Consider the following 26369-nt stretch of genomic DNA (forward strand, 5'->3'; position numbering starts at 1 on the left):
TTTGAGTCCTGGGCTGTAGAAAAAAGGCATTTCCTCTTCCCTCTTGGCCTGGGGACCAAGTAAATCTGTCCTAAAGCTGACTTCAAGTCTCCATCCTTTCTTGTTTGAGAACTTGGGTATAGACAGGGTAGATAGAGCCCTCTCTTTGGGGGAGAGATGACAGCAGTTACAACTCTGCAGGGAACACCCCATGTCTCCAAGGATGAGCTTATGTCCTTAGGAGCCAGCACATCTGGTAGGTGGATACCCAAGACACTCTGCATCTCCTCACCTGTCCAAGCCTCCAGGACAGTCCTGTTAAAAATTTCAGCCTGATCTCAGCTGCACTGCTGGGCAGTGAGAGAGAAGCTTACCCATCGCTTCGCATGGAATCATAGAAAAAAGAGCACTGTCCCTTTTCCCAGGCCAGAGCAGCCACATGCTGACTTGAGCCCAGAACCACACATACCAGTTCTTCTAAGACAGCACACTGAGCCTGGATCCTGCCTGGGCAGAGGGCATGGGGAATTGACTGAAACACCGGTGTATAATAGCAGGCGACCGCTGAGAGTCACACACATGGGTCAAGCAATTGCAAGCTAGTCAGACATTCGGGGTGTCAAGACAGGCATCATCAACCCACTTGTGCCCACAGTTTGGTGTGGCTGGTAATCCCACGCCATCTCCCAGCCCAGCTCCTTTCAGGTCAGCTCTCTGGCCCCAGCCCTCAGACAAGCCGTTCAGTTCCCTCCAAACCTACCGCACAGATTAGCCAGAGACCTGGCCCCCTGCAAGGCTGCCCGTCTCCCCTTCTCTCCACCAGGGCCGTTGCTAGAAGCAGATTCAGTGGGACCTAAGAGTGCCAGACCTACCTTGACACCAAGGAATTCAGAACTGCTTTGAATAACCAGATTCAGCTCCCAAATCGAGGCAAAATCCCACTCACCTTGGAGCCTCATCTCAGCTGCAGCCCCCATCACCCCCAGCCCAGAACCCTAAGGCAGACAGCACGCCTACCTTAGAGACACCAGCATTCTTTTCTGGTCCCTAATGCGCTGCGGATTGGACAACAGCCCAACCTTGCTGGCCTCAGCTGGATTCCTTGTGCCAAAAAAAGGGTAGGAGCCAAAAAGAAAAGAGGCGTGAGAGAACACATTTGAAGGAGAAAGATATTTACAGATAGGCTAGCTTTCTTGCTTTCAACCCTTGAGCTATAAAGCCTTGGAAAGATGCAATTTGCAATCAAATATAAGACACACAACCTCTGGCTGCGAGATGCAGTACTGCCAGCTTCCTGAATTCTCTGCTCAAAATCGGCTCCACGGGGATTTGAAACGGTAGCAGGAGATGGGCTTAAGCCACCAAGAAGCAGGAAAGGCAGAGGGCCCTGGCAGTGCCTAACAGTAGCAGGGCTCTGGGTGTGTGCATCCAGCACCTGCGCGTGCATCCATCCGCCTAGGCTGGGGGTCCGTCGCCGGGAGCCCCACTTCCAGGCTGCCCCTCCTCACACAAGAAGCCGGGACTCTGGGCCCAGCTGTCCCAGGCAACAGCCAGTGCCTGGCTCCAGTTAAGGCGGCAGAAAGAGAAACCACAGAAACCTGAAGAGCGGGAAGAGAAGCCGAGCTCTTAGCGTAGGTGAGATCCCCGCAGACAGCAGTCCCTGTACTCCTGCCGCGACCCCGGGGGCGAGGCGGGGGCCCCTTCGTGCAGGTGAAAGTTTATCTCCGTGTCCAGAGCACTCCCGGGAATGGGCCGAGCAAATGGGGGGAAGGAGACGGTGCAAAGAAATGCCCTGCTTGCCCTGCCTTTGGCATCTCACTGTGGCCCCAGAGCAAGACTGGTCTAGTCGGTCACCGCCACTTTTGTGTCCCCGGACGCCCCCTTGTGATCGCCGAGCGCCCTTCAGCTTCGCCATCCCCATTCCCGGTGATCCCAGCCACGCCCGGGGGTGCGGCAGACAAAAGATGTGGCAGAGCTGGAGGCCCTCGATGACCCACCCCTCCTTCCAAAGGCAGGTCTGGGGCTCCAGGCACAGGCGGAGGTGCTGGCCAGGTGGGAGGAGCTGCGGGGACAGCACTGACCCCTGCTCCAGAAGGCACGCCCGGAACGACTGTGCCCCGGGGCCTAGAAGAGTGCCTGAAGCCCAGTGGGAAGATCTGGGAGAGCGCAGGGGACGGGCAGAGGTGACCGGGATCCCCGGGCCCGCAGCACGAGGTGCTCCCCAGAGTGACCACTGAGTCCTGCTCTAGAGCGCACTCGGGAGACTCTGCACACACCGCGCCCCCAGCCTCTCAGGGCCATTCACGCACCGTTCTTGCAGACTTCGTGCGGCCCGCAGAGAAAGAAAGAAAAAGAAAGGATAAAGGGCCGGGAGGGCGGATTCATTTCACTTCTGTTCCTCCGGACTCCCGCGGGATCGTCCCCGTCTCTACGGAGACAGGCCAGGGAGGCACCGCCCTCTTGTGGCCTCTGCCCGTCACCGCAACGGCTCGAATTCCTGCACCATTCCGCTGTAACACGCTCGCTCGCTGCTCGGTCCTTTTGTGTGACCCTGTGCCCCCACCCCGTCACACCCCCTTGGAGGGTCCCAATAACACCACAAGATAGCGTTTTTCTGGTTCGGCCCCACCTGCAGAATTCTGGGTTCTGGGACCCCCATAAGTTCCAACCACTTAGTTCAAAAAGTTCCAGAGAGTCTGGGCCCCTCTGTGACTGTCACCATTTTCTCTTGCTGAGGTGCTGAGGTGACCCTTTGTCTGCCCACTGCTCTCCCTCTCCTCCCAATACTCTCAGTTCTGAGCTCCCACGTGGCCCCTGTCACAGGCCCCAGCACAAGCCCTGCTGCTCTGTGCTTCCTGAGCTCTGCGGTGCTCAAAGCTGCCTTTCCCTCCCACAGCAAGTGACTTCTTTGGATCAGCTGGGGCTGTCTACAGATGCCCTCTATTTGGGATGAATTCCTTCCCAGGAGGGTCCCCAGCACCTCATGCAAATAGCCCCATCATCGCACTGCCCTCCCAGCAAGGCGTTCAACTTAGACTCTCGAGCTAAAACCCCTGCTGTATTTACAAGATGGTTTTTTACATTTTTAACCAACAGTTTTCTCAGACATATTATTATTGACAGGGAAAGTGTTACTTGTGTATAAGAGAAAAAAAGCAGAGAATGAGGACATCTGGATCCCAGCCCTGGTGTTCGCCAACCAGCTGTATGAGTCTGGAGGTCTCTCTGTGCCTCAGTGATCATCTGTTAAGATAACAAGGGGTGAGTATAGAAACCTGTGGTGTTCGTGGTGGGGCGAAGACCTTGAGGAGGATCTTTTAGTGCAGAAGAAACTAGAAAAGGACACATTGGAGCCCGCCCCACCCACTCAGCTCCATGAACTGAGCCCTGTAGTACCTCAAGGATCTGCGCCTATGGGGTGACCAGCTCTCCGAACCAGGCATGGGCCCCAAGGAGAAGACATGACAGGTGTGGAGGATCTCCAACCCAGACCTGGCAGGAGACATAAATGAATTTGTTTCCAAACACACGACCAAACTCATGCAGACTTTCCAAAATGCTTGTGGCATTCAGGGTGGTGGAGGGGGACAAGGCCCTGTCGTCATGAAAGGCCCTAAAGTTGAGAGAATGAAGCTGACACATGAAGCCTCACATGGAGCCACAGATTGGCTGCTCCTGGGGATAGCCAGGGGATAACTGGGGTTCTGTCTGGGATCACTGGATACGTACATCATGCGTGTTGAACTCCCTTGGAATAGAAAGTTTATTCATTAGAGAATTCTGGTGCTTGTGGCTGGACATGTATCCTCAGTGCTCCCTGCTGGCTCTAGAGACCCCAGAGGACAGTGATGAGGAGACAACCAAGGAGACCCTCCTGGGCTGCTCTGAGTTCCTGGACAGGTCTAGAGAGGTTGGCGGATGTTCAGGAGGGAGAAAAATGCAAACAGCTTTACCCAAGCTTGCTGAGATTCCTGATGACTCCATGTTCCTAGGGAAAGGATGACTGAAAGCATGCTACATCCCTCACCTCAGAGCCTCAATTTCCAAAATATCTAAAAGGATGGAGTCTTCCCTGTCAGGGGGTGGGGCAAAGCAGATTCTGATGTGCCAGAATCTGGAGATATGGGCACATAGCTGGATCCAGTGATTACTGAAGACAGACCTCACCCTGCTCTTCCAGTTACATGATCCTATAATAAATGCCCTTTTGTGCTTCAGTTCAATAAAGTAGGGTTCTTGTTACTCATATCCAAATGAGTCCCCTTACAGTACAAGAGCTTACTGAGACTTCACAAACAATTAGATATGGACTAACAAGACAGTGACATCTCAGGCAATGGCAATATGAGGGATGTAGTGCTATTTAGACAGACAGAGAAGTTAAGTAGGTGGAGTACAGGTTTTGTTGCTTGATGCTATGGATTAAATGTGTCCCCCAAAAGTTCATGTACTGGAAACTTGACCCCCATTGTAACAGTGTTAAGAGGGTGGGATATACTATAATGGTATTGGAAAGGTGGAGCCTTTACGAGGTGATTAGATCATGAGGACTATGCCCTCATGAATGTATTGATCCATTCATGGAATAACGGGCATAGTTCTGATGGCTTTACAAGGAGAGCAAGTGAGAAGGTTAACTCTCTTGCTCAGGCCATTCTCACCATGTGACACCCTGGTAGCTCCCTGTAGAGAGCTCCCACTCAGAAGAAGGCCCTCACCAGTTGTGTTCCCTGGACTTTGGACTTCCCAGCCTCCAAAACTTTAAGAAATAAATTTCATTTCTTTATGAACTACCCAGTTTCAAGTATTCTGTTATAAGCAACAGAAATGGACTAATACAGCATGCAAACTGAGTAAAAGTGGCAGTCTATACTTTGTAATGCTCAGTGAGGGCTGGTCCATAGACTTGGATCAGTGAAAAGCCTGTTTTGCATTTTCGCACTGCAGGTTAGTCTCTCTTCCCTTTACTATAGCATACCCTGCACTTCAAGGTATCAGCACTTAACACTTAATTTTGAAGGATGTTGGGTGCCTGAAAACAACCACACACAGTAATAAAATTCTCCCCAAGTCCAAATGGCATGAACTAGCAACACACACACACACAGAAGAGGCTCCTGTGGATTGAGGATCATTACATATGAAGAGTGTTTGTCAGGAAAAGCCTCTGTTTACATAAACAGCAGAAGTGTCTCCATGGTAACTCTGCCTGGTTTGCTCTGCAGCCCATAAAGGCCTCACAGCCAAATTGCCACCTCCTTTTTCACTGCCAGACTCCATTTTTTGAAAAACATCTCCAGCCAAAATTCCATGATCTGCCTGCTTGGTTTCCAAGCTCAGAAAATATCATTTAAAAAGTACTGGGGAACCAGTCAAAACCGCTGCCAGTACTTCTAAATGAAAGCTCGTTTCTCACACACACACTTACACATGAAGACACATCTCGTTCGCCAAACTACAGTATGCTTTTCCTTTTTTATGTAACCCAAGTTTCCTTGGGCCTCACAAGCCTTCAGGGCCAACAAAATAACATTAACGTGAGAGCAGCAGTAAGCCATATTCCATTTGCTCCGGGTTTTCTCCTACCTGCCCACACAGGCTATCAGCCTCCTGCATACTTCAGGGTGTGCTGAACAGATCCACTGCCAGATGCCATAGCTTTGCAGCAGTGTCCCCCACCACCCCTGCACTCTCCCCAGGAGCCAGGGTGGTGAGTGGGGAAGCCTTCACTTGCCTTTGTGTTACACTCGATTAACATGTTATAAACCGGGCTGTTGGGCCCACTGCCTTCTTGGCATTTTTAGTGGAAGATCTTAGAGCCATACACATGCCCCTGCAACCCAAAGACCCCAACCATAGATCCAAGGGCTGGTCCAAGTCGTGGCACGTGGCTCTTCTCAGGATTACACTCCCCTCCAGCACCCACGGACAACTCATCATGTCTGCCGACAGCAGGCTGCTAGCCCTCACCCATGGAGTTCTGGGTGGCCCCACCACCCTGTTCAGACATGTCCACGTGTCTGTTCCCACTTATCCCCAGTGAGGATCCCTTATCCATCCAACAAGAGAGACCATTAGAGAATGCAGCAGTGACAGCCACCCTCTCTGTGTGGTAGCTGAGGCAGCTGAGAAGACAATCCGGACTGAGCACTGAGGAAAGGATTGCTCCACTCCAAAGTAAATTGACATCAGATTATTTTCCTACAGCTTTTCCCACTTCTTAATATTTGCCACATTGCATTCTACATTCCAGTTTTTGAAAGGACAGGAGTGTTAATAATATGAAAGAAAGAAGTGAAATTAACTGGAATCGAGAACTTGATTATTTTCAAGTGTGTAAAGCATGAGATTTGTCTGAGCATCAAGTATGGCTTTGACCTGAAATGTTCTCCTAGAGATACCAGGGCAACAGCCCAACACAGAACCAGACCTACAGAGATACAGTAATGTTGCCGTAAATCAAGTTGAAGTTATTTATTAGGTTTGGTCACATCTCAGATTTCTCTGTTTTTCTTACTTGGTTTGCTATAGTTTTCCTTACTTGTTCAAGTTTTTAAACCTTAATTTAATAGAGAATAAGTAATGCCTTATCTCTCAATTACCTACTTCCCCCATTCACATTTCTGATGAGTTTTACCTTCCATATGTTACATATATTACATATGTTACACATATTAGAACACTGAAAGCCTTTTGATAGGCGTTCTTTTCAGGTAATAAGTGTTTAAGAGCTTCAAGGCCTCAATTCATTATCCTTTTTCAATCTCAACTCAGCTTCAATTCACACATTTCCAACTCAACCCAGGGTAGGTGGGAACCAAAAATGACTTTTGGAGAAGGGCAAATTGTTTTATCCTGGTGTTTCAATCCAAGCATCACAACCAGGAAAATGATGCCTCTTTTCAGCTCTAACACCAGCTGAGGAGCACAGAGAAAGAAGCTAAACAACATTTTAGCATAAATCAGGACTTTTACACCATTACTTTCTTCAAAGGGTTGCAAATATTTGAGCAACTATACGCAAGGTACTTTTGCTCTTATTATTTCACTGAGATCTGTATCTGCAGGGGGACACAGAGCTCCCTCCCACATCCAGGTTCAAACAATAGATTTAAGGAGATCGGTTCATGTATATAAAGAGATAAATGGTTCCTGAACATTTTAATGGACACTTCCCCTCCAGAAGACAGAGCATGGTTTCCACACACTCTTGCTTGAGGCTGTACAAAGGACCCCTGAAGCTACAAGAGCTAAAGACAATGTTTCTCAAAGTGTGTACCTGTGCTACCTGTATCCAGATCATCTTTGGTGATTGTTAGAAATGCACATTCATTGGCCACAACCCCATCCACTGAATCATAATTTCTTCTGTTGATTGGAGAATCTTCACTTTTTAATAGGTTCCTCAGGCACATTAAAAGTTGAGAGCTACTTCACCAAGGCCTAAAAGGAAACTAAAGGAGACTAAGCAGTCTCTTTTTTAAGGTTGTTCTCTCCTGGGAAACAGTAATGACCAGGATACCAATCAGGTCCTTTAGGAGTTAGAATTGTGCAGATTTAAGCCCCAAATTCACATAAATGGATGGTTCAAAACCTAAAGCCATGACTGCAGAAAGCAGTTCTAGTCTCCGGTAGTCTTAGGCACCTCACAGAAGCAAATGCAAATTCTCTCTGAAGAAAGGCACCTTCAACCTAGGCCTAAAAGAATTCCCAGAAGTAATTTTCCAAGGAACTCTCCATCAAAGTTAACAAAGCACACAAAGAAACAAGGCACCAGGAGTGAATGTCAGCAGAAACAACAGGCAATGCAGATATTAGAAATATCAGGTACAGACTTAAAAATACCTCTTCACATCTTGTTTAAAGAAGTAAAAGACAGGCTTGAAAACAGCTTCAAGGAAGAGAAAATAAATACTGACCAAAGTTGCAAATAACCAAAAAGAATTTGTCAACAAAAATACACATATATAAATTGAAATATAAAGGTCAGTATATTAACTGCACTCAGACACAAAGGAACTTTCTGGAGTGATGGAAGTATTCTGCAACTGGATTGTGCTGTTTGTTGCACAACTCTGTAAATTCACTAAAACTTATTGAACTATACAATGAAAACAGTCAAAGTTTACAGTATATAAAGTGTTCCTCAACAGAGCTGTTAAAAAAAAAACTCAAAGTTCGCTTTAACAATAAAGATTAGAAGAAATTATTCAGGATGAAGTACAGAGAGACAAAAAGATGAAAAAAATGCATGGGCGGTTAAGAGGCATGGACAATAGGGTGAGATGGTCTGACATATGTCTAATCATGGTACCAGGAGAGGAGAGACTAAATGGGAAAGGGGCAATATTCAAAGAATTCATAGGTGAGAATTTTCCAATGCAAAATCCATATGATAGAGTTTGGATGTGTTGTCCCCTCAAAACTCAGACAGAAATCTAACCCCCAATGTGGCAGCACTGGAAGCTGTTTGAATCATGGGGACAGATCCCTCATGAATGGAGTAATGATCTCCCTAGGTGGGGGTCCTGAGTGAGATCTCACTCTATTAGTTCCCATGAGAGTTGGTTGTTTAAAAAACCCTGGCACCTCCTGTCTCTCTCTCTCTCTCTCTCTCTCTCTCTCTTCCTCTCTCGCCATGTGATCTGCTTGTACCCACTGGCTGCCTGCCACTTTCCGCCATGAGTAGAAGCAGTCTAAGGCCCATGCCAAATGCAGCTGCCCCAGAATCATAAGCCAAATAAACCTCTGTTCTTTATAAATTACCCAGTCTCAGGTATTTCTGTTATAGCGACACAAAAAGACTAAGACACCACAGATCCAGTGCACCTCAAATAGGATAAATAAGAAGAAATCCACATTTAGACAGAGCAAAGGTGTAGACCACCAAAACCAAGGAGGAGATCCTTAAATGCACCACAGAGAAACAACAGATTCCTTCTAAGCAAGAGTTAGTCTAACATCTCAATAGCCACTATGGAAACCATGAGATAATATGCTAAAAGAACATAACTTCCAACCTAGAATTCTATGCCCAGCAAAATATAGACCTATTCAGACAAGCAAAAATAGAGCTTGCCTCCAGCAGTCTGTCACTAAGGGAAATCCAAAGGCAGTGATTCCAGAGATAAGGCATGAGAAGCAAGAAAGAATAAAAACAAATGTGGATAAATCTAAATGAACATTGTATAAAACAATAATTTCTTATGATGTTAAATAAAAGTATAATACAAATATAAGTTCATAATACATGAGTAAAAAGGGGGGAAATGGCTTCTGGTCAAGATGGCAGAATAGACGGTCCCCAGCATTACTCTCTCCCACAAATAAACCAATTTACAACTATTAAAAAGCAACAACAGCCAAGTTGAGGCCGCTAGAGCTCAGGGGAAAAGGAGGAGAGATCTATGGAGTGATTGAGGGCAGGAGAAGACACAATGAGAGAAAGAAAGGATCGCTCCTACCATTTCGAATCCTGACTGCTTCAAAGCTGAAGCCAGTGAGTGCACAAAGCGAGAGCTGGCAAAAGTCACTGCTGTGCTCTTCCTATGAAGTTGCTTGGAGATGGCAGGGGAGAGGAAGGCCTTGGCGGCCCTCAGGCCAGCAGGACCACTAATAGGGTTTCCATGGACCCACACAGGAGCAAGAAGCCACAGCAACAGAAAAAAGGAGCCACTCAGAGGCTGGTGAGTCATTGCAAGGGACTGGCACATAGCCCATCCCATGGAAAGTGTTTGGAGCATGGGTGGTGGGGGAGATGGGCCCAGCAGGGAAACAATGGGGCACAGCAAGGACAGCTGATCTGCCTTCCAATTAGTGCAGGACCACTCTGTGGAGACTGGTCAGGAATACAGATCTGCAGGGGGAGCAGTTTGCTGAAAAGACGCAGGCCCAGACCAGAGTTTCCACACAATCCAGGTGTATCGGATCTCATGAGACCTGGAAGTACCCACAAAGTCAACCATCAAAACCTGAGCTGCACAAAAAGCCCTCTCCAAGGAATCAGCAGCAAAACAGCAATTTAGCTCAACCACAGGGCTCACATGCTGGTCCCCACAGGAAGTTCCCCCCTTTTGGAAGTAAGAAAAAGACAACAAATTAGTTCCAGTGAAGAATTTAAGTGGTGGGAACAGCAAATAATCCAACACAGAACTGAAAGAAAAAGCAAAATACCCACAGGTCAGAGACAAAGTTTGATATTAACTAGTAAAGGTCTCACTTCACCAAAGAACACCTATAAAACCTAGAAGGACTGGAAACTCCCTGAGCCCCCAAGGCAGGGAGAGGGTAGGGCCAGGGGCCTCAGCCATGCCCCCTGACACCCACAACCAGCCCAGTGACAACTACCACACTGCCATAGGAAACACCCTGAGCTCCCAAGCTATGGCAGTGGGGGGCAAAGGGCTTCAGCCACACCCCCCTGACATCTGCCTTCAGCCCAGCAACAACCAAGCCACCACTGGAGGCCCCTTGGTGTCCCCTGCAGGAATGAGGGGGGTGCCATGGGCCTCAACCATGCCCCCCTCCTTCCTCCTTTTCCCACCCTATTTGCTTCCCCCTTCCCTTCTCCTCCTCCCACCCAACTGCTCCACAAAAGAAACTTAGAATGTAAAAACAGATGGAGCCAGGGACTGGCCCCTCCTCCCACATCCAAGCATGCTGCTGCTGCCACAGGGCCTGCCCAGAGTCCTGAGGCTTGGATCCGGGGACCAACCCCTCCTCCTGCAACCAGGCAGACTGCCACTGCCATGGGGCACCCCCAGAGTCCTGAGTTATGGAGCCAGGACTGACCCTTCCTCCTGCATCCAGGCACATGGACGCTGCTACAGAGCCCACCCAGGGTCCTGAAGAATGCAGTGGGGACCAACCCTTCCTCCCACGACCAGGCACACCGCTGCTGCCACAGGGCCCATTACTCTTTCAGAAAGAGAGAAGAAATCTAGGGTTATCAGAGGTGGGAGGGGAGACGGAGAGGGAGATGGAAAGAGATCGGTTAAGGAGCATAAAGAATAAGTACAATTTGTAGTAATATATATGCTAATAATATTGATTTGACCAACGTACATTAACATTGAACCCCAAAAATATGTAATCAATTATGATTCAATTAAAAAAAAAGAAGGGGGGAAATGAAGTTAAAATTTCCTAAGGTCCTTCTATAATCTGGAAGAAGGATAACAACACAGATTAACTTTATCCTTTGATACATTATATATGAACACTGTAATTTCCACAGTAACCCCTGGAAGAACAGAAACAGGTATAACATTCAAACAAATAGAAGGGAAAATTGGATGATGAAAAGTATGTAATCCAAAAAGGGACAAAAAAGGAGAGAAAAAGAAACATGGGACTGGCAGGTCAAAGAGAAAGCACAAAAATAAGATGGTAGACATAAAACTAAATTATTTTAAAAATGTAAATGGATGAAGTACTTTATTTAAAAAACAATCATTTTCAAATTTGATTTATAAAAATAAAATGATATGCTGTTTACAAGAGTTTATATCTAAAATGTAAGAATTCAAAAGTATTGAAAATGAAAAGATGAAAAATATGTATCATGTAAATATTAACCAGAAGGAAGTTGGTGTGACTATATTTTTATCCAACAAACTAAATTTTAAAGTTAAAATTATGACTACAGTATAAAGAGTGTCCTTTCATAAGAAAAAATGCCCAATTCAGCAATAACAACTTTAAGCGTGTATGCACCTAATATATCAAAATATATAAAGCAATGTATGAGAAAATATATAACACAGTAATATAAAAAGAAATGAGACAATTCCGCAATTATAATAGGAGATATTAATACACCTCTCTCAGTAACTAATAGAACAAGGAAAAAAATAATCTGTGAGGATATATATGATTTGAAGAACACAATTCACAAATGACCTAATGGACGTGTGGAACACTACACCCAGCATCAGCAAAATATCCGTATTAAATTTAAACACACACAATTGAAAAAACTGACGATATACCACACTGGAAGCAAGTAACCAGGAGATTTAAAAGACTAAAATAATTCAGAGCATGTTCTCTGATCATGCTAGATATCAATAACAAATAGGCAACTAAAACCATATGTTTGAAAATTAAGAAACATTTCTAAGTAACCCATGAGCCAAAGAACTCATCATCGAAAATATTTTGAATTGAATAACCCAAGTATTACACACCACAACATAAAGCAACTCATAGAGGGAAATTTATAACCGAAAAATGACCAAATTGAGTTTATCCCAGGAAGACAATGTAATCCAATTCATTAACGGATTAAAGCAGAAAAATATGATTATCTCAATAGATGCAAAAAAGCTTTTGATAAACCTAAGTAGTCTACGGGATAAAAAATAAAAACAAAATCTTCTTAGCAAACCAAGAATAGGGAATAAAAGGAAAAATTCCTTAACCTCCTAAAGAGTATCTACAAAAGTCTACAGCAATATAATAATACTTAATGATAAAATGTTGAAAGCTTTCCTTTGAGATCAGGAACAAAACAAGGGAGTTTCTATTATCATTTCTTTTTGAATTGTTCTGGGTGTTCCTAGGCAGCACAGTAAAACAACTTTTTTTTTTATTTGTAAGGATTAGAAGGGAAGAAACAAACCTGCTATAATTCACAGGTAATATGACAGTACTTCAAAAAGTTCATGAAGAGATTCATATTATCTTTTAATTCTATTTTTCCATGAACTTTTTGAAGTACCCTTGTATGATTATGTACATAGAAAAATCCCTAGAATTAATGTGAGGGGCTAGCCAGTTAGCTCAGTTGGTTGGAGCACAACCCTGTAACACCAAGGTCAAGATCGGCCCCCATATTGGCCAGCTGCCAAAAAGCAAACAAAAATAATTATTAATAAGTGAATTTCGCAAAGTTACAGCAAACAAAAATAAACATACAAATTTCATTGTATTTTGAATATCAACAAAAAGCTAGAAAATGTATTTTTCAAAGATATTTATAAACACGACAAAAATTATCAAGTACCTAGTAATAAATACAACAAAATGTGCAAAACCTTTTAATTGTTTCCTGTGGCAGCTGTAACAAATTACTACAAACTTGGTCATTTAAAACAATAGAGACTTATTCTTTCACAGTTCTGGAGGCCAGAAGTTTGAAATCAGTATTGCTGAGTAGAAAACAAGGTGTTGGTAGGGTCACACTTTGTCTGGAAACTCTAAGGGAGAATCTGTCTCTCATCTCTTCCAGCTTCTGGTGGCTGCTGGCATTCCTTGGCTTGTGGCCACATCCCTCCAATCTCTGCCTCCATGGTCAAACTGCTCTCCCCTCTTCTGCGTCATCTCCCTCTGCCTCCCTCTTATGATGATACATACAGGCCCGACCCAAATAATCTAGGATCATCTGCCCATCTCAAGGTCCTTAACTTAATCACATCTGCAAGGCCATTTTCCATATAAGGTAACATTTATAGGGTCCAGGGATTAGGACCTGATATCTTTGAGGATCATTATTCAGCCTATTACAGCCTGCATGGATTAAAATTATAGAAATGTAGAGTCACTAATGGGACTTACATAAGCAGAGAGGTGCTCAAACCATGTACATAGATTGGAAGACTCAATACAGTAAAACTGTCAATTTTTCCCATATTCATCTATAAAATTAGTGCAATCCCAATAAAAAACTCAGTAGTGTGTAACTTGACAAGTTGTTTCTAAAATTTCTACATAGATGCAAAAAGAAAAGAATAACCAAGGCATTCTCGAAGAGAAACAATGACGGGAGGAGGGTTACCAGAAATCGACATTTTATAAAGCTGCATAATGCAGACTGTTGAAATGGTGCAGAGAAAAATAGCTCCTGAAAACAGGTGCACTCATATAAACACTTGATATAAGAAGTGAGGTGGGAGATACAGAGAAATTGGGAAAGGATGACTGATTTTTATAAATAGTCCTGAGAAATAGGGTATCCACATTAAAAAAAAAAAAGTTAAAATTAGTCCCTATCTAACACCAAACTTAAAATCAATTCCAGTTGGACTAAAAACCCAAGGATGAAAGGCAAAGCTATGAGGGTTTTAGAAGATATTATAGGAGAATGTGTTTAAGACCTATGAAAAAGAATTTCTTGAACAAGTCACATAAAAGCACTAACCATGAAGGGAAAAAATTGATAAATTTGATTCTGTTAAAGTTAAGAACATCTATTCAATACCAAAAAGAATTAAAAGACAAGTCACAAGGGGGAGAACATATTTGTAATACACATAACAGAAAAAGAACTAGAATCTAGAATATGTAAAGAACCCCTACAGATTAAAAAGTAAATAAAAGATTATCCAATTTTAAAAAACCGATTATAAAAACACTTGATCAGACACTAAAAAAACAAGCAGAGAGCCACAGTCACAGGGGCCACATGCAGGCAGTAGGGTGTGAGGGCTGGTCACTGTGCACCCCCACAAGTCGGTCCTTGTAGATGAAGAAACTGAGGCAAAGGATAGTGGGGCCTGCAGGTGTGGGAGCAAGGTCCAGCTGGGCTCCAGTCCAGGGCCACACTCCCTACCCTTTATGCCTCAATAAAACACCTTCCCATCCACTGGCCACTCTCAGGTTTGCAGAACCCTTGATCTGTGTCATCTCATTTACTCTATGGCTCCCCCAAGGGTTTATTGCAGATGTGGAAACTGAGGCAGGTGCTCCCATCACCTGGTTCTGCCCCAGGCCCTCTGAGTATGGCCAAGTCTGCTTCTGGCTGGCTGTTGACTTTGTGCAGTTGCTAATCTCTGAGTGCTCAATCCCTCACCTGAGCCATGGAGGGGAGGCCCCAACCCTACCCCAGGGATCAGAGCCTTGCACTGGTTCATGCTCTGAAAGGCTTTCTCAGCATGGGGCAGGGAGGATGGGAAGGGCAGAGGGCAATGAGAAGCAGAAGGGTCACTTAGCAGGCCCTTGGTCTGTGAGAGTGTGTGGGTATGTGCAGGTGCAGGCGTGGGGGACTGTGGGGTCTTGTGAATGGGATGAAGGCCCTTATAAAGAGGCTAGGCACAGAGTTGGGCTCACTTGCCCTTCCATCTTCTGCTATGTGAGGACAGTGTTCCTCTTCTCCACAGACTAGACACCAAACTCGCCAGTGCCTTGATCTTGGACTTTCCAGCCTCCATGACTATGAGAAATAAATTTCTGTTCTTTATAAATTTTTTTTAAAAAAGCAATCAATAAACATATGAAAAGATGCTCAACTTATTAACAATCAAGGAAATATAAATTAAAATCATGATACAAAAATTTATACAATGGCAAAAATTTTTAAAGCCTCACAATGCCTGTTGAATTGAAACTTTTATCATTACTTGATGACAATTTTTGCTTGTAACAAGCCTTTTTTATTTTAATTGTGGTAAAATATATATAACATAAAATATGCATTTTTTTTTTTTTTTTTTGGTTTGGCAGCTGGCTGATACAGGGATCGAACCCTGGCCCTTGGTGTTATCAGTACCACACTCTAACCAAATGAGCTAATTGGCCAGCCCCCCATTTTAGCCATTTTTAATTGTACAATTCAGTGGCATTAACTACATTCACAATGTTGTGCAACCATCACCACTATTTTCAAATTTTCATCACCCCAAATGGAAACTCTATACCCATTAAGCAGTAACTACCCATTCCCCACTCCCTCCAGCCCATTAACCTCTAATCTGCTTTCTGTTTCTATGAATTTGCTGATACTAGATATTTCATATAAGTGGAATCATACAATATGTCTTTGGCTTATTTCACTTAGCATAATGTTTTCAAGGTTCATCCATGTTTTGTAATGTATCAGGACTTCACTCCTTTTTATGACTGAATAATATTCCATTGTATGTATGTGCATACATCACATTTTGTTTATCTATTCATCTGTTGATGGACATTTGACTTGTTTCCATATTTTGGCTACTATGAATTATGTTGCTACAAACATTGGTGTACAAGTATGAGTCCATATTTTCAATTCTACTGGGCATATACTCCTCTAGGAGTAAAATTGCTGGATCACATGGTAATTCTATGTTTAACTTTTTGAGGGACTGCCAAACTCTTTTTCACAGCAGCTACATCATTTCTAGTAATGTGTTTTTACTTAAAGTCTATCTTGTCATATTAATATAGCTCCCCAGCTTTACTTGGGTTAGGATTTGCCTATTATACCTTTTTCCATCCTTTCACAATTCAACTTTTCTGTGTGCCTATATTTTAGATATATGTACTATATTTGTGGTGATTATTACCAATGTATTTGAGTTTATTTTCCAAATTCCATTTTTTCCCTCTATCACTTTGGAAACTATATCCTCTAATTGTAATCTTTTAGTTGTTATCATAAAATTTTTAACAAGCATTTTTAACTTAACAAAGTCCAAGTTTATTATGTTGGTTATTTACCCTCATCCCACATAATAAAAAGGGCTTTATAATATTTTACTGTATAATGTAGGTCAGCAAGTATTTTATTAAGCAACTATGATAAAATCATTGTGCATAGGCACTGTGAAGTAAGTATGTTGTTTTGGTGAAGTTCATTTTTCCACAGGTACTTCTCTTATGATCTGTGTACACAGTAAACCCAGTATACTGGACAGAACAAGGTAAGAGAGTGGAAAAGAGTTTGCTGTTAAATTTTGTGAAAGGATTATCCATTTAAATAATGATCCAAGTTTTTAGGCATCTCATTTGGGCACAAGCCAAGCCATGGATAGGTTCTTTAATTTTAAAAACAATAAAATTAAAAATCAGCTCTATTTTCTGATAGGATGATTGTCAACATGTTCAGAGCTGTCCTCACTTGGTTTCAGCATATTAAGCCCAAAGGAGTTGAGAACCACTGACCTGGGAACATCACACTGTTGCAAAGATCAAGTTGTGGAGACCAATGTGTCTCCTAGTCAGCTAGCTTTTCTCTGTCCCAGGGAAATCCCAGTCACTCTCCTTCATTTCTGATCCTGTCCCTGGAAGAACCAGGAATATGCAAACCAATTTATACAAATCTGACCCTGCTGAGAAAACAAATCAAAGCATTTCAGCTACTAATGTTGTTGTCAGTCAAGTCAATTCTGTATTCAGAGGCCAGCATACTCTCCACTTCACTTGAAGCACCAAAAATACCTACATATATGAAAAAGTTTCAAAATTAATTTTTTTCAAAGAAATGCTTTAAACTTTAGTAACACCACATAGATGCAAGTTAACAACCAAGAACAAAAGAGAAATCTGACAAAGATTTCCCACAGTTCCTATGTAGCAACAATGGAAGTAAATTAATAATAAAATCAATATTGGGTTTTCTATTTTATTCAAAGGATAAATATAAAATTAAGAAAGCAAGAGATAAACTTCAAAGCAAATATCTATTTGATGCAAAACAATTCTACATATAAGTACAATAGGAAAAAACCAAAAGCCCCCATAAATCAAACTGGCTAGACACATTCAAGTTTAACAGGAAAAAAAGCTCAGAATTTAATGCAATGTTATTTCTCTTGCCTGGAAACTAAGCCTTTATTATCTCAGATATTTTCCATCACATTAGGGGCATTACTTGAAGACAATGGATCAAGCTTTCTAACCAGTTTATCTCACATTGAACCTGCCATAGTAAAACACCTATGACTGAAGTCATACTGGAATGAGGAAAAGCATGTCACCTGAAAGGGAGCTATTGACAGAAACAAATTGTAATAATACTGGTACATCAAGGCCTTTGCATGCTGGATATTACAACAATCTAAAATTAATGGATATCAACCTTTGGGTCTCACAAATTAAGTACATTTTAGTTAAGAACCAAGGGGTTATACCCAGTTCACAATACTCTTTCCTTCATTTGTCTTTTAGGTATAATGGGTCTGAAATTCTCAATGATTATATGCTTTGAGGATTCTGGCAATTTTCCTTCCAAGACTTCACTACATTTATTTGCATTTGAAAGCATACAAAGTAGAGTAACAGAGGCAAAAATTAACTCCTAAAGATACCAAGATTTCAACAGCTGTTAAAAATTTTTTGGTATGTCTGTGATATAATTTTCATGATATAATTTATTTGGTGGTTCTGGCTTATGAACTTTTGGATGCTTCTAAATACTCAGTATACTGCAGAGATTAAAAGCCTATGAAAATATGCCAATTGCTTTCATCTTAATAAGCATAAACAGTCTTAATTTTATACAACTATGTAGAGGCAGACTGATAAATGAATGGAAAGGAAATAAGTATACTTCTACCCAAAGAGCACTTTTCTAATTGTTTACAAGATCCATTTTTGCATCCATATTTTCAATTATATATCCATACTTCATGTTCAAAATCTCTTGAGCATAAAAAGAAAAATATGGCTATATAACAGCATTCTCTACGAGAAAATGCATAAGTGAACCCCGGAGTTTCATAATCATGTTAACATGAAGTTCACAAATATGTATTTCAACCATGGAAATAAAGTGTTTTTTACACATGCTAAACAAAAATAATAATGAATTTATCTTATGACATATATACTACATAGGAAGAGGTCAGCAGATTAAATAACCTAAAATCTGGTAACTTTCCTATGTTTTATCACAAGATCAATTTATTGCTCCTGCATGCTTGTTAAGCTAATAAAACTCTTACATCATCTAAAAAAGGGGGAAAACTATGTACTTTCAAATTAATGAGAGAAATTTAACCTTTACTTCAGATTAATGAGAAATTTTAACCTTTACTTCTTTCCCTCATTCAAAAAAGTTTATTTTTCTCTAAATACCACTCCTCTGAAAAATGACCTCAGTTTTTAGGGAAATTATTTCTTGGCCTTTAGTAAGCACTCAGTAAATACTTACTAACAGCCAATTGAGGAGAAATTAAAGAAAAGTGTTCACTAGAAGTAAAGCTGAATTTTATGTCAAAAATGTAGACTGTGGAAAAAGTGATCCATTTTGGTGGGGCAGCCTTAGGCTGTGCTGCTGAACAAGTGGTAGGAGAGGTGAGGGCAAGGGAGCAGGGAGAGGAGAGATGAGGATGGGTTCAATTCTACAGGAAGGCAAAACAGCACATCTATTCATTCAAACTACCCTGACAACTGTCTCCTGCAAAGCAGCAAGTGCTGTAAGCATTAGGGATAGAGATTCTAGGCTGCTGCTTATAAAAAGACTCTGTTAATGGAATCTTTGTTCTATGATTAACAGATTGCCAGATATTACAGAAACTTTAGATTATCTTGCTATTCACTCACCTTAAATATTCTTCTTTTGAAACTATCAATACACTTAAAGTTTTTAATCACTGCATATACCCTGGAAATTTGCTATAAACAACACATTATTGCAAAAAAATTTTTTAAAGACTTGGGAAAGTATATCTGTGGAATGTGATATCTGAGAGAGTACAGCCTTTGTTTTATCTAACAATCCTTTCTAAACAATTGAGAGATTGTGGTAGGAATTGTGGCTTTTGATAATGTTATGCAATCTTTTCATATTCTTAAAAGAAACAGTAATGAATAAATTTTTGGCATCAGAAATGTTTACTAACAACTAAGTAAACACTGGGCTACATTCTTAGTACAATACAATTTTTAACACAACTACACACATGTATAAGGTTCATATGTTGGCAAATTGCTTCAAAATTAAATTCTCAGCAAGTTTTTGGTAATTTATTCATAGTTCAAGCTTAGAATCACTGGACTTAACAAGACATGAGGAAGAAATGACCAATCCGGCTCAGTAAACTAAACATTCACTTCAAAGAACAAAAATCCAAAACAAAGCAAGGATGATTCTAAAATTTGCATCTCACAAAAAGTATAATTTATACAAACACTAAATGTTTTATTTAAGCAAAAACACATTCAACCACTGAACATTCAAAAAGCTAACAGGGTCATTTCTATAGTCATTCTAAAAACTAGTATAGTAAGAAAGGTAATTTGGTAATTTCCTAAAATGTTCTCAGTCATTTATGGTATATTATATAACATTTTGATATCAACCTATTACAGACTTACAAGTTAATAATGGCACAACTGTACAATCTTCTTGTTATTTAACTATGATTTTTATTTTAACCCTGGATACTACTGGTTTGAAGCTAATGTTATCAGTCTTACTGGTTGTCACTGTCACAGATATGAAGATATGTTTAAATTCATCAAGCTATGCAGATACTGAAATATTAACAATCTCTAAATATAGTGCGAAAAAACTGATTTAAGTGTTAAACTTCTAAACTTGAGACTCTAACAGCAAAAACAAAGTAATTTGAAATATGTTTCCAATGGGTAAAGCACTTGGCCTGGTATTTTTGTACACAAAATTTACTAAATATGTGGATATCATAAAACTAAAATACCTTTACCAGTCTCTTCAATTTCTTTGGCCTTCACAAATTCAATGTGAGCTATAAATTCTTTTTCAATAAATTACTTTTCAATGACGTGCTTTTTTAGAAAGATCACGTAAGTTATAGCATACAATAAACAGTTAAAATTAGTTTTTCTCTTTTATTGCTATAGGATGTCCTAATTTAAAAAAAAAAAATTACAGAAAAAACTGACCCCGAAGGACTTCTTAAAATGTGTTTATTAAAGCAAATATTTTGGTTGGTTTCTTTCTTTGAAGAGTAATAGAAATGTCAGAGGAATGTTACCAAGGAGCCAAAAAAAGCTCCTTTCCTCCCATCCTCAGAACTAACTCAAGACAAGAGACCTGCATTCAAAAGGATAAGACAATATTATCTCAGAAATAACCTTCTAAGAAACCTAAGAGAGAAAACCTGCATTAGGTCTCCAACCAATAGCCCCATCTGCACATCTCCATACGTCAGTTCTCTTTTAGTAGTAGTAATGCTTGATTCTTTTTCATCTGTGCATATTAATGACTACTATTATAGACCTTTGGATCATTTACTGCCTGTGACAACAGCTTACTTTACCAACATATTTCACTTCTTATGAACATGTTACACCGCAAAATTGGGGTTCATGTTCATAACTGGGCCTTTAAGTAAACAAATCCACTCACAGCATTTAACAACTCAGCTCAATTCCATCCTTCCACTCTCTCACCCTGTGCCTTCCAATGAACCTAGTCTTCACTAGTGATGAGTCCATCCAGGAACAAACAGACATTGTTCTAAAGAAGATTAGAACACTGTTCTAATTTGCAGTGCCTAGCATAGTGACTTGCCCATGACAGGTATTAATAAACACTTGCTGACATAGTCATAACAAACTAAAAAGTTAACTTTAATTTTTCTCTTATCTTTTATTCTTATGGCATAAATGATCTTAAGATAGAAAAACTGACTCCAAGGTCACAATCATTTACTAAGACGTGTTAGATGCTACACGTCCCCCTGCTCATAAAGGATTTATGGGATAAGGAACTCTAAGTTATATATGAGTGAGTTCAAACCTTAAATGTACTACAAGAAAGAACTTTTTATATAAAGGGCTCCTTTTGGAGAACATCTCTTTTAAAAAATCAGATTTTCTTATCCTGTATTATATTGATTTTAATTGGGCATGCTCATTACTTAGCATGCTTGCTTACTTACAATATCTTTTTTGTGTTAAGAATTAATTTATAAAAGCATTTAAAAGCCATCATATCAGATGGGGTAGAGAGCAAGAAGAAGGGAGACGGAGAAAAAACTATGTTTGTTTGGAAAATATCACTTCTTCGTTCTTAATTTTGGCTTTTAATATTCAGTTTAAAACTTATCCTAGCTTGCAGTGTGAGACAGTGAGAATGTGTGTGTTTTAGAGAGAGACACACAGAGGGAGACAGAGATTATGCAAACTAATAACTGAGTTCACATATTAATTTTAACTTAGAATGGTGAATCAAACGTTAGACATTAAGAAATGCTACAAACCCATACAAATCGTGTTTGTAAAATGCAAATATGCCAAACATAGGAAATGACACTATATACATACTAGTTAAAACTAGCAAGTTTACACAAAATAATCTTAGAAACAATTAAGGTAGATACATATAGCTATCGTAGCTATATATGTGATGTAAGTAGTGACCCTACTTCATTTTTAAAAACAATCAGGTCTATGAGAGTCCTTTCAAATTATCTTAAAATATACCAATTCTTTCTCTAACCCTAACACACAAGCAGAATTCTATGCTTCTCTTGCAGCAATAATAGCTATTAGAAAATCTAACTTCATCAAGAAGTTCAAACAAACAAACAAACAAACAAAAGACTGAACTTAAATAATTGTGCTAAATAAATACCTCACCTTCACAATCTAAAAGTGAAAACTTTTGAAAGAGAAGGACTTAACCAAAACATAAACACACTCTCCTAGCCCCCAAGATCTGGCCCCAAAAGCTCCATGAGGGAATTATAACTCACAATTTTTGAGGTGTCAAACTAGTACTCTACTTTAAATACTTTAATCCAAATCATCAACTTCCATTTCTGACACTAACCAGCTGAAGGCACCTCAATTATCACTTTATTTTTATCTTCTTCATTCCTAAATATATTTCAGGGGTAGAGCACAGCAAATACAGAGAGAAAAAATACTTAAGAAGTAATACTAAATTTGATGCCTATCACACATTTAGCTACCATACACATTTAGAGTCAAAAGATTAGTCAAAGACTGGCAAATCTTCCGAACAATTGCAAAGAACTTCCAAACTGGCACTAAGGGACTAATTTTATCCAACGAGGCAGTAAAGGAAAGTTAAAATTAACTGCAGGAAATTCTTCCTTGGGACAAACTTGAAAAGAATAATGAATATATTAATATTGACTTAATTTGAAACATTTGATAGCAGCTCTGTGTTGCAATTTCAAAGAACAAGATAAAATGTTTCATTCAGCAGTCACTTAAAGAATAGAAGACTACAGATACAAGGAAATAAAAACCACTTTTAGGAGATGAAAAAACAAGAAGAGGACACCCAATATGTACACATCCCATCTTCAAATTTAAAATCACATTGTCAGTTGTTCAAAGCAGCTCAAATTTAAAGTCTGTGCTATAAAATTATGCAAATATGTTCTGTTAAGGGTTGGAGAACACCAATGCACTAATATTTTGCTTCCTCAATTACCTCCCCCTACAGATAACAGGCAACAAGTCTGAGAAATAAGGATAATCAAACTAAGATATAAATCCCACCCAGAAAAGTTTTCAGTTTTTACATTTAACAAGTTTGATCTAAAAACAAAGCATAAACAAGTTTCAAAATAAATCACAGCATCTTCTCTTTATATATAACTTAAGCAAAACCTTCATTAAACATCCAAGTATTAGCATCCATTGCCACGGGCTTTAGATATTCCAACTAAATGCAGTACTCTTTCATTGGTCTGAATGAACAGAAGCATGGTAAAACAAATGCCAGTTATTTTAAAAACAAACAATCTTCTCAGATTGATATGGAGGGCCCAGAAATTCAATACTCAGCATTATTGAAAGCAAACAACAGCTAAAATCTTTCTGATACAGATTCCAATATAGATGTCATTATTCTAACTCCCCCACAAATTACTGGAAAAATATAAGAGGTAATTTCACAAAAATCACAAATTGAGTGGAATAATTATAACTGACATATAAATAAGGATTTACTAAAAAAGTCTTCAAGGGGTGATATTTTAAATCAAGGTCTTAAATACAAAAGGTGTCTAGTGTTGCTCAGTCGCCCAGAGTTTCAGATGCTCTTTACTCTACAGTTACGGATTTGGCAAGATTCCGTGGGAAATCCACCTGCAAAAAAGAACAAGATTTGAGAAATTATACAAATTGGGGGCAGGGGAGGAGGGTGCTATAAGCAAATTATTTTTGTTTATAAAACAGAAAACAATATGTTTATCAATCATCTTCAGTATAGACTACAAAGAATTAGTTTAGAAAAAATAATAATATAACGTAACTTGAAAAAAACTGAATTAAGTTAGGAAAAAGAATTCTAAGGGTATCAGTTCACACAGGAAGAAATCCATGGTCTTCTATAGAGGTGGACGCCCTCACGGGGGACACTACTAGAAATATAAGAGCAGGATTTTTGGTTACCACAATGACTGGGGACCAGAAATGCTAAAAGTCCTGCAATGTGTGAGACAGTTCTAAACAATAAAGAATTGTCCTGCCCAGAATGTCAATACCTACCCTTTTAAGAAACACAGGGTTATACTAAGAAAACAGATGGAAATTTCCCAAGGAGAGCCACAATCTTGGAGGTGACCTCCAAGGTTCCTTCGAATTCTATGAGTAAGAAGAAGCTGTGATGTAATCTACAAATTGGGCCACGAAAATATAATTAGAAACAGATATATATCTGATGGATTTCTCAAATGCTATTATTAAAAATTTAGTATGAAAACTATCAGAATATATCCAGGTAAAGAAAACAACCCAAGATTTCTGCAGTGGTAAGTGATTTCTGTAGATCACTTACATCATAGCCTCTCAGTACAGCAAGGTGGAAGGCCAGCAACTGTAAGGGGATCACGCTGAGAATGCCCTGCAAACAGTCTACTGAGTGGGGCACCTTGATCGTTCTTTTTGTGTTCTTAATGGTTTCAGTATCCTCCTTATCACAAATCACCACAGGGCGTCCCTGGGAAAGAAAATCACACACACATGCACATATAATCACTGTTTAGCAAATGTAGTATTATAATACATGAATGTGCAAATTTTGCACTACATAACCCACGTGGCCTCACCGACAAATTTATTTAATCTCACGAACCTGTATGGTTAAGTCTGACTGATCTGGGTTATAGCTGAGAAACAAGTTTTGTGGGAATTCAGTAATTTGTTTAAACTCACACAACTAAAAACTACCAGGCTCAGTAATCGGATCCAGGTCTGCCTATCTTCGAAGCTCAAGTTCATTACCATTATATTGTGCTCAGTGAATAATATTTTTGGAGATTTATATATAAAGCCAACAAATCTGAAGAAAATTCAATTAAGCACAACACTCATAATATTAATGTAAAATCTAAATGTTAGGTTTCTTCTGAAATATATATTTAAGAATACAAATTAAAAGGGAACAGTATATATTAATTGAGAGAAGACAGGATTTGGAGACCAAGACCTCAGTTTTGGTCTTGGTTGTATGAGATCTATGAGCTGGGTTCCCTCAAAACTCTAAGAATTTAATTCCTCATACATAAATCTAAAAGGCTGTATTCCAAAATGAGTGTAAACATGTTTTGTAAGTTAACTCTCTGGCCCTGGTCTATCACTTTAAATGTCATGAAATCAGATAAGCTTTAGTAACCCCTCTTAGATCTCCAACAGCGCCTAACAGTGCCCCCTGACTTACCTGCCGAGCCACCACCTGCTGCAGAGCATTCTGACACTTGGTGTAAGTGTGATCTCTCATGATGATCATAATGACAGGCATCAACTTATCCACCAAAGCCAGAGGACCATGTTTCAATTCACCAGCAAGAATACCTTCAGAGTGCATGTAAGTAATTTCTTTGATTTTCTAATAGGAAAGAACCATATTAGTCTTCAGTTCATTTTTCAAAAATCCTTCCTTAAGTATATATTATACAAAGCATCTGACATGTTAAGTCACCATCTATCCAAAAAGTATTAAAGGATCTGTCAATACAGCTAACAAGTTAATAAATCATTATTTCTATAACATGCAATTGGAAATTTTAAAGCTTCACAAGGACTTTTTGAACATTTTAGATTATCATGAACATATTCATATTTCTTTGTAACTGTTCTCCCACTTGCTTCATGTTTGACCTCAAATTTCTTATCTAGAGAACTTGTTTTATTTTATTCATATTTGAACTAATTAACCCAAAATAATTGCTAAACCCCAGTTATTATGTTAATACGTATTCTTCTTGATTTTCACTTTTGAATTAAGTTCTCTGTTTCACTTTCTCAAGGTAAAGAAATCACAATGCATGAATCAGAGACACTTTTAAAAGTTCCAACTATTTATTCATTCAATCTAAAACTCTGACTACATGCCAGGTCCATAAGTCAATAGACTGAAATTAATTATAAGTGAGAAAACTCACCAGTGCCCCTTCAAGACAAGTAGCATAATGATAACCTCGTCCCATGATCAGGACTGACTTCTGATGATAAAGTTCTGTTGCCAATTTCTGAATTTCATCATCCATGCTCAGTACTTCCTTAATCAAATCTGTTAAGAATATTAGCAAAATCCATGAAAAAGGGACAATAAACTAAACAGATATAATAGCAATAATATATTGGTAGCAACCAACAAAAGACCAGTGTTTCTATTCTTCTGTGTTATCAGTGTGGGATTTTTTAATGCTTGCGAGCAAAAGTAGAAAGATCTTATTGACTAAACAACTACAAGCCACAGCTTTAAGAATAAGAAGAGAATT

General features: G+C 40.0%; 1 protein-coding gene across 2 annotated transcripts in view; it reads right to left on the minus strand.

Annotated features, from left to right (window-relative positions):
* Positions 1-19496: 19496 nt before the first annotated feature.
* Positions 19497-26369, minus strand: part of GFPT1 (glutamine--fructose-6-phosphate transaminase 1) — a 53445-nt gene continuing 46572 nt past the window's right edge. For both annotated transcript variants that reach the window (XM_063077998.1, XM_063077997.1), the window contains 4 exons: positions 26031-26158; positions 25307-25474; positions 24425-24586; positions 19497-23733 (listed from right to left, as the gene is read on the minus strand). In XM_063077998.1, the coding sequence (XP_062934068.1) occupies positions 23689-23733; positions 24425-24586; positions 25307-25474; positions 26031-26158 (503 nt within the window). In that variant the 3' untranslated portion in view covers positions 19497-23688. The remainder of the gene's footprint in view (positions 23734-24424; positions 24587-25306; positions 25475-26030; positions 26159-26369) is intronic.

The sequence above is a fragment of the Cynocephalus volans genome, chromosome 14, assembly GCF_027409185.1.
Source record: "Cynocephalus volans isolate mCynVol1 chromosome 14, mCynVol1.pri, whole genome shotgun sequence".
Classification (NCBI taxonomy): Eukaryota; Metazoa; Chordata; class Mammalia; order Dermoptera; family Cynocephalidae; genus Cynocephalus; species Cynocephalus volans.